The 12,541-nt window shown below is 46.6% G+C and overlaps 1 protein-coding gene across 8 annotated transcripts in view; it reads right to left on the bottom strand.

Moving 5' to 3' along the window:
• Positions 1–12,541, bottom strand: part of DLG2 (discs large MAGUK scaffold protein 2) — a 1,258,440-nt gene that overhangs the window by 384,179 nt on the left and 861,720 nt on the right. For all 8 annotated transcript variants that reach the window (XM_063127200.1, XM_063127202.1, XM_063127201.1 and 5 more), the window contains one exon: positions 6,611–6,661. In XM_063127200.1, coding sequence (XP_062983270.1) covers positions 6,611–6,661 — 51 coding nt within the window. The remainder of the gene's footprint in view (positions 1–6,610; positions 6,662–12,541) is intronic.

Below are 12,541 nucleotides of genomic sequence, written 5' to 3'. Positions count from 1 at the left end.
TTTCGGGAGCCCAGCTTTTGCAGGAAATGCAGCCAGTTCACAAGAAAACATGGGCAGCTGTGGGTGCTCATGGACCACCCGCTGAGCAATCCAGGGTCTTGCCCAGCCTGGCTCACGCTGGCAAGAGGCGGTGGTGAGGCCACCAGCACCCACTACTCCGGACCCAAGAAAGTCCATCCATCCCTAATTAGATGCTTATGCAGAAGTCAGACTTATAGCACTGCTTTCATGGACTGCTTGTGTATATCTAGATTCCCTCCATGACCTTGGACTCTGTGGCTCTGTCTATAACTGGTTCGCCTCCTATCTAGAGGGTCGCTCCTTCAGCGTGTCGGCTAACGGCAGCTCGTCCTCCTCCTTTCCCCTTTCAGTAGGGGTTCCGCAAGGCTCGGTGCTTGGCCCGCTGCTGTTTTCTCTATACATGCTGCCCTTGGGTAAACTTATTCAATCTCATGGCCTCCAATATCACCTGTATGCCGATGACACACAACTATACCTCTCATCTCCGGAACTTTCTCCTGATGTCCACGATCGTATCTCAGCATGTCTTTCAGATATCTCAGCCTGGCTGCTTCATCGCCGTTTGAAACTCAATATGGCAAAAACTGAACTGCTTGTTTTTCCTCCTAAACCTTCTCCTCATCTCTCATTCTCTCTTACTGTCAACGATGTCACGCTTACTCCGGTCAAGGAAACTCGTAGCCTTGGCTTTATATTTGATTCCTCGCTCTCCTTTATTCCTCATATCGAGGCAGTAGCTAAATCTTGTCGTTTCTTCCTGTATAATATTGCCAGGATTCGACCATTTTTGTCTGTCTCTTCTGCCAAGACTCTCGTTCACGCACTGGTTATCTCTCGGTTGGACTACTGCAACCTCCTCCTCTCTGGCCTCCCCTCATCTCACATCAGTCCGCTGGTCTCTGTCCACCACTCTGCCGCTAAGATCATCTTCCTGGCCCGCCGCTCTGACCATGTCACTCCGCTTCTGAAATCTCTTCATTGGCTCCCAATTCATTCCAGAATCCAATATAAACTTCTCCTGTTGACCTTCAAAGCTTTTCACGGTCTAGCTCCTGCCTATCTCTCCTCTCTCATCTCACACTATTGCCCCGCTCGTGCTCTTCGCTCCTCTGATGCCATGCTTCTTGCCTGCCCAAGGGTCTCTACTTCCCTTGCTCGGCTTCGCCCATTTTCCTCTGCTGCCCCTCATGCCTGGAATGCTCTTCCAGAACACCTGAGAACTACCAACTCAATCACAGCTTTTAAAACACAGCTAAAAACTTTTCTTTTCCCTATAGCTTTTAAACTTTGAGTTTGTTCTGACTCTATACTGTTAGCTTCACCCTTCCCGGTGCCTGTTTACACTTCCCTGTGCCTGTTTGCATTCTCTTTCCCTCCTTATTGTTTACTACAACTTTATTAGATTGTAAGCCTATGCGGCAGGGTCTTGCTATTTACTGTGTTATCTGTACAGCACCATGTACATCGATGGTGCTATATAAATAAATAATAATAATAATCTAGCAAATAAAGTTTGTATTTCCTGGTCTTAACCCATTTGACCACAAAAATATTCCTGGAATTGAACAAGACTTTATTCTGTAGCACAATGCTCTATTTATCACAAAGGTGGATATAGATACTTTTTTTTGTAAAGCACTAGATTTTCTGCCAGCTATTCACAGCAACACCTTTCCCCAGGCCCCCAAGTTGTGTGAACAATATTCTCTCCCCAGTCTCAGAGTGCCATGTTTTATTCCCCCCCCCCCCCACTCCATGGCTTTCATTAAGAAACAGAAGGATGTGTGCAAACTCTTCTTAAACATCATTCAACATTTAACACTGGAGATTATAGCCTGCATAATCAATTATCTATGCTAGGTCAAGCTGCAACAGTTGACACAAATCACATTGGCCTCCTTACTATGTGAACAGATAACTTCATGCATTTATTAAAAATAATGTGGCACTCAAAAGATATTACCCTGGGAGGCTTGTGTGGTGCTCAGTGACCTTTTTACGCACCAATTCATGGACAGCAGTTAGAAATGCCCAAATAACTCATAGCCAGAAATGCCTGTGACCATTACACATTACCCTTTGCGATAATGACTCACTAGCAATGGCTGTTGCTAGATGCATTCACTTTCTGTAAAGACTTTCGTTAAATATCACCTATGCATCACTTGTGCCTCTTTTAAAGAGCTTGTTTAAACCGAAGACAAACAGGCAGAAGTGTTGAAACAGACCATCTAACTGCACAGACTGCTTTTTTTTAAAAAAAAAATCGGTTATGGCTTAACCAAGCTTATGGAAAGGTAGCAGGGAGCAGACCAACATGAGGTCTTGCATTCAGAGTGGTCAGTCAAGCTAAGGCAGGGTTTTGGCAGCATCCTCGAGATGTCATTTTTTATACCAACTTCATTGCCTTCCAGTCTGCTTCTGGGCTCAATTCAAAGTGCTGGTTATTACCTGGACAACCGTCTGTCAGATATGGTTTAGAGTGGATTCAAGCAGGGGGTTGGACTCGATGGCCTTGTAGGCCCCTTCCATCTCTGCTAGTCTATGATTCTATGATTCTATTACAATGGAATCAGTTACCTAGGGAGGTTGTGGGCTCTCCCACACTAGAGGCCTTCAAGAGGCAGCTGGACAACTATCTGTCAGGGATGCTTTAGGGTGGATTCCTGCATTGAGCAGCGGGTTGGACTCGATGGCCTTGTAGGCCCCTTCCATCTCTGCTAGTCTATGATTCTATGATTCTATGACAATGGAACCAGTTACCTAGGGAGGTTGTGGGCTCTCCCACACTACAGGCATTCAAGAGGCAGCTGGACAACCATCTGTCAGGGATGCTTTAGGGTGGATTCCTGCATTGAGCAGGGGGTTGGACTCGATGGCCTTGTAGGCCCCTTCCATCTCTGCTAGTCTATGATTCTATGATTCTATGACAATGGAATCAGTTGCCTGGTGAGGTTGTGGGCTCTCCCACACAAGAGGCCTTGAAGAGGCAGCTGGACAACCATCTGTCAGGGGTGCTTTAGGGTGGATTCCTGCATTGAGCAGGGGGTTGGACTCGATGACCTTGTAGGCCCCTTCCAACTCTACTATTCTATGGTTCTATGATTCTATGAAGAGGATCAGGACCATGAGGCTTAAAGGAAGGCCTCCTATCTCATGAGTCAGCACAACCACTCTGGTTGGCTGAGGAGGTCCTTTTTGCATGTCCCGTAACCATCTGAAGTATGGTTAGGGCACCCAACAGGATCCAGGAACCCAGCAGATTCCCTTGAATCTGCTCACCCCCAGACCCAGCTCTCTGGGTCACGGAGCACTCGTGGGCCTGCACTTTGAGCACCCTTGTCTGGATCCCCCATTGTGTGCAACAATGGAGGCTTCAGAAATTGCGTCTTTCCCACGTTGCGTAAATGGCAGCCATCAAGGCCCCACTTATGCAAGATTAAAGGTGTGAACGCTACGGGTGGCTTCAGGGCCGGTGCCAGACTATTTTGCGCCCTGGGCAAGGTGAGCTACTTTCACACACACCCGCAAAAAAAAAATGCCAACTTTGATTTTTAAGAACATATGTTTCCTGGGAAAAAAATAAGAAGCATAAAACTTGAAACTGCTAATTTTATTTCAAAGTGCAAGAAATACGTCATGCCAGTTTTAGCAAACAAATCAGAAAGGAACGTCTATGGGTCTAAAATGCATTATTTAATAGGAATATCACCTCCAAATCATCCCAAAGTCCCCATTCACACCATTCACCCATACATTCTCTCTCTCTCTGTCTCTCTGTCTCTCTGTCTCTCTCTCTGTCTCTCTGTCTCTCTCTCTCTTCCGGGCGCGTTCCGGAAGTCCGAACGTGGTGGAGCCGCCCCACCCCCACCCCAGCATCCCTGGCTTCGCTTCGGCTGGGTGGGCGCGGGGCGCCATTTCGCCCACCCAGGCCCAGCTGAATCCTCAGGCTGGCCCAGCTCACAGCCAATGTGCGTGAGTGCTGCGCTGTGCCCGGCGCCCCTCTTAGCTCTAGGCGGCCACCTGAGTGGCCTCTATGGTAGCACCAGCCCTGGGTGGCTTCACAGCTTCATGGGGTGGTCGCCGGGCCACGAAGAAGCTCACGCAGTACCACAAGCGGTGGTTGGACGCAGGTGAGCCTGTCCATCCCTAAGTATGGTTGGCAGAAGTAGAGACTGGTGGCTCCAATCTGTGGAACCATTCTGGGTTTCAGTCAAAACTAACCAGAACGCTAAATGAGCTATCCAAGGGATGGAACCTATTTCAGAATGGGGGAAAGATCACACAAAAGCTAGGAAACCACCAATCTGGTTAGGGGAGAGGGGTGGGGCTAGGATAAGGGACATGGCTATCTGGGGAGCCCTGGGGAGGTGGATTGGGACCCCAGGAGAGCCCGTTTTGGCCCTGGGCCTGACATTCTCTAGTACAAGTGCAGCGGACCCAATATAGATCAAGTCCCTAGAAGCGGGGAAGGTGGCTTTAACCCTTTCTTCCCACTGTGGTGCTGACCTGGATCAGTCCCACCCCACACCTGCCATTTATAGTGCCAAATAGTGATCCAATAAACAAATGGGCCACTACTAGGGTTCTACTAATAATCACCCCCCCACCCACCCCCTGCTCATGCAGTCTGCCCCAATGAGCTGGGCCAGACAAGCCTCTGCCAAGCACTCATGAGGCCCACGAGCCCTCGGCAAGTGCCTGCCCTTTCTCCCCCTCCGCACTAATGTCAGCCACCATTGGCACGAAAGGGGGAAATGCATCAATTCTGGAGGGTCCAGAAATTACACATTTCCCCCTCCATGCAAATGGTGCCATTAGTGTGGAGGGGAAAAATGCAGGCTTAGTCTGGCGCTATAGGAAGAGTCATGGCTGCAGCCCCAGTCTCCTCCCCTCCTTATCCCTAGGAACGCCCCTCTTTCCCATCTCCAAGCTCTGTCTCAGAGTGCGGAGATGTAGCCAGAACTGCACAGGAGGAGGGGGAAGTGCAGTTTCTGGGCTATGAGGTCAGAGCCTTGTTTCTGACCTTGGGGCCCAGAAACCAAACTATCCTATATCCAACATACAGAGGATTGCTCCCTCTATATGTTGGAGTTCAGACCCCATCTTTGCCTTGTACTCTACATTTGGGCAGGTTACATCATTTGCCATGCCTCCCATGGCAGCCATTTTGTGGTGATGCTGTCAGGATCTGTCCTGCAGCACCATCTGGTGGCAGCTTTGCATATAACCAGCCGCAAGGTTTCGCAGGATGCGAGCCCTGGCTGGTAAAGCCTTGCAAGGTTTAGGCCCAGACCAGCAGGCACTTCCAGGTGGGTTCATATGGAACAGCTGGGAGATGCCAGGAAAGACCTATAAAAGAGCTGCATTTCACCTTCAGCCTTTGCCACAGCAACACAGTATCTCATGCTAGCTGCAGCCGGTTCCTGATCATCTGTATCCTCAGAACTTGCGTCGCCTCGCTGAACCTCTTGCCCATATCAACCACGCCTCTGCCTCTGGCCCCTTTGCTGTCTGATACGTGCCTGAACCTTGCTTTGCCTTTGACCATCGACTTTTGCCTCTGGCCCTTGTTTGGACTCTGTTCCTCCTGGACTCTGCCTCTTGCCTTGATCCCTGCCCAGACCTTGCCTGCTTGTTGTCTGGACTTCTCTTCTGCCTCTGGCCCCTGCTTGGATTCTGAACCTGTGTCTGACCTTGTGCCTGTTTCCTGGATCTGCCTCCTGCCTCTGGCCCTCTGTTGGATGCTGCCATCTGAGACCTGTGCCTCACCCCCAGCTTGCTCCACCAGTAGTCCAACCACCCAAGCTGGTTCCGTCTCCATCCGTCCTGGCCCCGGGGTTCCTGCCTAAGGACCCGGCTACCCATGCCCCGGATTGTGACAGATGCCCAGGACAGTTTCTCAGATTGCCAAGTAAGCTCATTGCCCCAAAAGATTGCCTAACCCTGGCAGGAATGCCTGTTTTCAACTCATCATTTCATTCTGTCTCCATTACCCTGATTTCTCTGTTCTACTTTTTCTGTCCACTCTCCATATGGGCTCTGCCTTTTTTAGGTTATAAGCCAGAGGGCAGAGCCTGCGTCCCATTTTCATCTCCGTACATAGAGTATCTGTCACCAGCTGCCTTGCATTTTTGATTGACCTGAGCAGTTTTGGGAGGCAAATTTTGCCTGACAAATGGGATAAAGGCAAGATAAACATATAAACATGCTTTATAAATACACACACACACACATTGGGAATCTTAGCCAGGAGCTATATGGAAAAAAATACACTGTAGTGCTTAAGGTTGCTACAATATGAATTTCTGAGTTTGGGTATTGTTGTTGTCGTTTTACACATTTTGAATTAAAATGGCAAACAGTTTCATACTGGAAAAAGCTCTCTAACAATCTAGTAATACATCAGCAATTCTTCTGGGACTTAAGTTCCATCAGCAATCTTGACTGGTAGGATTTTTGCACAGTTATGCAATATGAATTCCTCTCTAAATACGTAAATTGAAAATGAAGGATTACATCCAGATAATTGTAATATTCATGTTGCTAACAAAGTCATCCTATGCTGTGCAAAGAATAATTAACTTACCCTTTCCAATGTAATTTCTTCAAATTCATATTCAATCTCTGTTCCATTGACCTAAAAAAAAAAAAAGATAGAAGAGTGATCTATTAATACCTGTGCGAGATACAGAGGGAAAGCCCTCCGTTTTGAGGAGTTCTTTTAAATGTGACAAAGCAAAGTATTTCCAAATGAAAAAGAGAGAGAGAGAGAGAGTCAGTAATAGTTCCTCAACTGGAAGAGTTCCATCCATGCAAGAACTGAATGGCATTGTATGAATGACAAAAGTTTTATATAAGGGAGTGAATTTGGCAAAAGATCACAATATTGTATCTCTCTAGCACACAGAGAAAATTGTAATAAGATTTCAGTACAGTGGTGTTTGATGCTTTGGAAGATGCATACAATGGATAATTCGTTAATCAAGCATGATGGATATATACTACCTCCAGGACCATAATTTCAATCTCCTAATTGTTCTTCTTTTTCCTTCACCAAGCTCTTCTATCCCATTTCCATAAAGTATGTTTTCCCTTCTGCACAAGAAACCTGTGCATACTTTTGTGCACAGATTTCCCCCCAGATATACACACTTTTTGTGAATATTTGTTTTTCAAATGTACACATTTTTGAATGCATGTCCCCATGGGAAGTAGGAAACTTTTCTTTCTGTTCCATTTCCAATCCTGAATGCGATTGGAAACAGGAGTGCTTTTTTGTTGAGACGTTTGTGATCACCTTAAAAATTGCATACTTATTTTGTTTACACACAAATATACATTTTCACACTTTAGTCAAGGTGGAGAAGTGTGGACTGCTGAAAAATATGCACAGAAATCATAGAATCATAGAATAGCACAGTTGGAAGGGGCCTACAAGGCCATTGAGTCCAACCCCCTGCTCAGTGCAGGAATCCAACCTAAAGCATCCCTGACAGATGGTTGACCAGCTGCCTCTTGAAGGCCTCTAGTGTGGGAGAGCCCACAACCTCCCTAGGTAACTGGTTCCATTGTCATAGAATCATAGACTAGCAGAGATGGAAGGGGCCTACAAGGCCATCGAGTCCAACCCCCTGCTCAATGCAGGAATCCACCCTAAAGCATCCCTGACAGATGGTTGTCCAGCTGCCTCTTGAAGGCCTCTAGTGTGGGAGAGCCCACAACCTCCCTGGGTAACTGGTTCCATTGTAATAGAATCATAGAATCATAGACTAGCAGAGATGGAAGGGGCCTACAAGGCCATCGAGTCCAACCCCCTGCTCAATGCAGGAATCCACCCTAAAGCATCCCTGACAGATGGTTGTCCAGCTGCCTCTTGAAGGCCTCTAGTGTGGGAGAGCCCACAACCTCCTTAGGTAACTGATTCCATTGTCACACTGCTCTAACAGTCAGGAAGTTTTTCCTGATGTCCAGCCGGAATCTGGCTTCCTTTAACTTGAGCCCGTTATTCCATGTCCTGCACTCTGGGAGGATCGAGAAGAGATCCTGGCCCTCCTCTGTGTGAGAACCTTTTAAGTATTTGAAGAGTGCTCTCATGTCTCCCCTCCATCTTCTCTTCTCCAGGCTAAATGGGCACTTTTCTCATTGGAATCTGCCAAAAAGCAGTTGAAAATGGGAGCGGGCCAAAACAAGTTTCAAAGTGATTTTCAGAGACTGTAGGCGAGTTTGAACTTCATTGATTCCCCTACCAAAGAAAGCTTGTGTGCATTTTAGAAATGTACACAGAGCTGTTTGCACATTTTCCAAATGTGTACATGCTGTCAAATGCATTCCTCCCTATTTCGTGGAACGCACTGCAAACCTGGAAATGAATGGATATCTGATCACAAATTGTGGTCAGTTTGAGGAGGTGGCTCTTGCCTTTTATATACCGCTTTCATAGTGGAATATCCTGCTTGGTGTAGATGAGCCCCTGGTAAATCCATTAACAAACAAACAAACTTGACGGAACAAAGGTATTGCCCATCCAGTTACTGGAGAACATGAATAGCAGGATGAAAGTGGAAGGCAAAAGGAAGAGGGGCCGACCAAGGGCAAGATGGATGGATGATATTCTGGAGGTGACAGACTTGACCTTGGGGGAGCTAGGGGTGGCGACGGCCGACAGAAAGCTCTGGCGTGGGCTGGTCCAGGAAGTCACGAAGAGTCGGAAGCGACTGAACGAATAAACAACAAATTACTTTCATATCCTTCCTGTGGGCTTCCTATAGGCTTCTAGCTGGTCACTGTGGGAACAGGAGGCTGGATGAGATAGGTTTCTGGTCCAGTCCAGTAGGGTTCTTCTTATGTGCTTTAGGGCACAGTTGAGCAATCCACCACCCATGAGCTACACAGCAGACCTCAGGGGTCTTCCCTGAAAATAACCTAGTCACACACACCCTGAATTCCCCCTACCACTGCCACTGATTTCACTCCCAGGCAACATTATTGGGGCCTTCCCTACTGAACCCCTCCCTGCTGTTCACTTCCTGCCCCACCGCCAATGGAACAGTCCTGAAGGCTGCCCCCCTCTACCCACATGTTTCTTCAAAATACAAATGAGCCATTAAATTCTGGGCACTGGTGAATGATGTGATTAAGGAAACATTTAATCTTCAGTTAAATTTAGATCCTCTTGCATTTGTATGTAATTATGTGGAAAATATGCCTTGGATTAGGAGGTGGTTTGCTTGTCATTAGCCACTGGAGCCTATTGTTAGCTTGAAGGAGCTTGAATCAGGCCTCAGCCAAATCATGAATGGAGCCATTTTATGAAAAAGAGATGGAACAGCACTAAAGGAAATGTTGCATCTAGCTATTTGGGAACAAAGAATGAGTAGACTTCCAATAACATGGGATAGCTCCATCTGAACAGAGACCAATGACCTCAAAATGTGGGAGCAATTGGTTGTCATAGAACACCATGTTCCAATAACACGTCAGCATTAGTTCCAGTTAATATAAATTAGGAGACAGGTTATGAAATCATTCTTTCCAAAAATTGTTTGGCATTTGCTGATGTAGAGAGGAGAAAACAAAATGGCATTAGAACTTTGCATTCACTTGAAGCTTTGAAGATGCCAGAAGAGTCAAGGACTTACTGCAGGAGACCCATGCATGGCCAGTGAGGGAGACTCACCAGTTGCAGTCCAACAACTATCTCAGTAAACAAGCTGTATTCCACAACCTGATGGTCTCCAGATGCTTTGGACTTCAACTCCCAACCACCCCAGGTCAGGAATCCTGGGAATAGTAGTCCAAAACATCTGGAGCATACCAAGTTGTGGAATGATGGTCTAGCCATACTGTATCTAGGGCCACAGCTAGACCTAAGGTTTATCCTGGGATCATCCAGGGTTCACCCCTGCCTGAGCACTGGATCCCCTGTGTGTTACCTAGGTGAACAGGGTTGACCCCTGGATGATCCAGGGATAAACCTTAGGTCTAGCTAAGGCCTCAGTGGCAGCAGCTCTCCAGAGTTTCAGGCAGGAATTTCTCCAGACTGACCTAGGCCTAATCTACACCAAGCAGGATATTGCACTATGAAAGCGCTATGAAAGCAGTATACAAAAGGCAGGAGCCACACTACTGCTTTAGAGCGGTATTGAAGGGCACTGACAACTGTTGGGACCCATGACAAATACTGCTTTCATACCACTTTCATAGTGTTATATCCTGCTTGGTGAAGAAGCGTCATGGGCCCCACCAGTTGTCAGTGCACTTTATTACCACTATAAAGCAATAGTGTAGATCCTGCAGTACAGTTCAATACCGCTATAAAGCAGTAGTGTGGCTCCTGCCTTTTATATACCGCTTTCATACCACTTTCATAGTGGAATATCCTGCTTGGCATAGATTAGGCCCTGGAGATTCTGGGGTTTGAACCAGGGACCTTTGGCAAAGCAGGTGCTCTTGGCTCCACCACTGCCAATACTATCCTCAGCTGCCTCCAAGACTGAAAAAGTGAAACACTAGTACATTTCTGATATAATATTTCATAAAAATGGAACACCCAATATCATCAGCTCTCAAACCACGTGCTCTATACTAGTCCAACTGAAGTGAGTGGGGCCTGCTCATGGGGAAAAGCAGCTTAAGGGTTTTGGCCTGCATAAAATAGATATGTGGGCAAAGGCTCACTTATCAGAGTACCGGAGCATGAAAGCTAATGCTAGCTAGGAAGTGCAATTGCTTAGCCGGTGTCCCCAAGAGGTCTCATTTCTCAAGTTCTTTGAGTCATTTCTTCCTAGGGGAAGTGATAATATGGAACTCTTCCACCCAAACAAGAGGCACTGTTGCAGACTGACAATTTGCACAGCATAGTATTACTTGCACTCCTGTAAACGTCATCTTGCCTTTACCTCACGCATGAGATCCAGGATGTTGCTCTGAGCCTAACACGTAGGCCTCAGTAACTCCTTGATTTTGCCCGGGAGAAATGGAAGTCCCTTTGCAAAGAAAGGATCCCTTTGTAAAGTCAGTATGCGCGATACACAATTTGTGTGTTATACAAGTACAAGATTTGGGAATATGCCATTTTGCTTTGCTTGAGTTGAAAGGTTTGTGACTGTGGGCTCATCTATACCAAGCAGGATATTCCATTTTGAAAGCGGTATATAAAAGGCAGGAGCCGCACTACTGCTTTATGGTGGTATTGAAGTTCATTGCCTGATCTTTTAAGTGTGACAACCTTTTAAGAGAAGATTGAGGGGAGACATGATAGCACTCTTCAAATACTTAAAAGGTTGTCACACAGAGGAGGGCCAGGATCTCTTCTCGATCCTCCCAGAGTGCAGGACACGGAATAACGGGCTCAAGTTACAGGAAGCCAGATTCCGGCTGGACATCAGGAAAAACTTCCTGACTGTTAGAGCAGTACAACAATGGAATCAGTTAGCTGGGGAGGTTGTGGGCTCTCCCATACTAGAGGCCTTAAAGAGGCAGCTGGTCAACCATCTGTCAGGGATGCTTTAGGGTGGATTCCTGCATTGAGCAGGGGGTTGGACTCGATGGCCTTGTAGGCCCCTTCCAACTCTGCTATTCTGTGATTCTATGATTCTAAGTATTTGAAGAGTGCTATCATGTCTACCTCAATCTTCTCTTCTCCAGGCTAAACATGCCCAGTTCTTTCAGTCTCTCTTCACAGGGCTTTGTTTCCAGACCCCTGATCATCCTGGTTGCCCTCCTCTGAACACGCTCCAGCTTGTCTGCTTCCTTCTTGAATTGTGGAGCCCAGAACTGGACGCAATACTCTAGATGAGGCCTAACCAGGGCCGAATAGAGAGGAACCAGTACCTCACACAATTTGGAAGCTATACTTCTATTAATGTAGCCCAAAATAGCATTTGCCTTTCTTGCAGCCATATCGCACTGTTGGCTCATATTCAGCTTGTGTTCTACAACAATTCCAAGATTCTTCTCGTTTGTAGTATTGCTGAGCCAAGTATCCCCCGTCTTGTAACTGTGCCTTTGGTTTCTATTTCCTAAATGTAGAACTTGGCATTTGTCCCTATTAAATTTCATTCTGTTGTTTTCATCCAGAATTTTAAAGTTTTAAGTTCTAAGTGTAATCTGAGTGAATGCAAACATTCTATCTTATTTATTTATTTATTTATTACATTTCTATACCGCCCAATAGCCGGAGCTCTCTGGGCGGTTCACAAAAATCTTGAATCCTCAACCACACCTGCACCTACAACGTCGGCCAAATTGAGGCTATTTGAGATGGGTGTGCCTGAGTATTTAATATCGGGGACCCTGGAATTTTAGCCTTACGTTTCTCCCCCTACAGAATTAGGAGGAGAACCTTGTTATCAGTAAGGAGCATCCAAGAAGACCCCCGGGTGTGACATCATCCAGCCTTGCTTCTCCTTATGGAGGTTACCTTTCCATTCTGGAGGCAAAGGAAGCAGCTGGAACCCAGAGGAACCAGTAGCTTGAAATAAGTTGTATTATGGAGGAAGCACAGATTGGAGATGGT

This window comes from Elgaria multicarinata, chromosome 5 (assembly GCF_023053635.1).
Source record: "Elgaria multicarinata webbii isolate HBS135686 ecotype San Diego chromosome 5, rElgMul1.1.pri, whole genome shotgun sequence".
Classification (NCBI taxonomy): Eukaryota; Metazoa; Chordata; class Lepidosauria; order Squamata; family Anguidae; genus Elgaria; species Elgaria multicarinata.
This window is presented reverse-complemented; position numbering and strand designations above follow the sequence as displayed.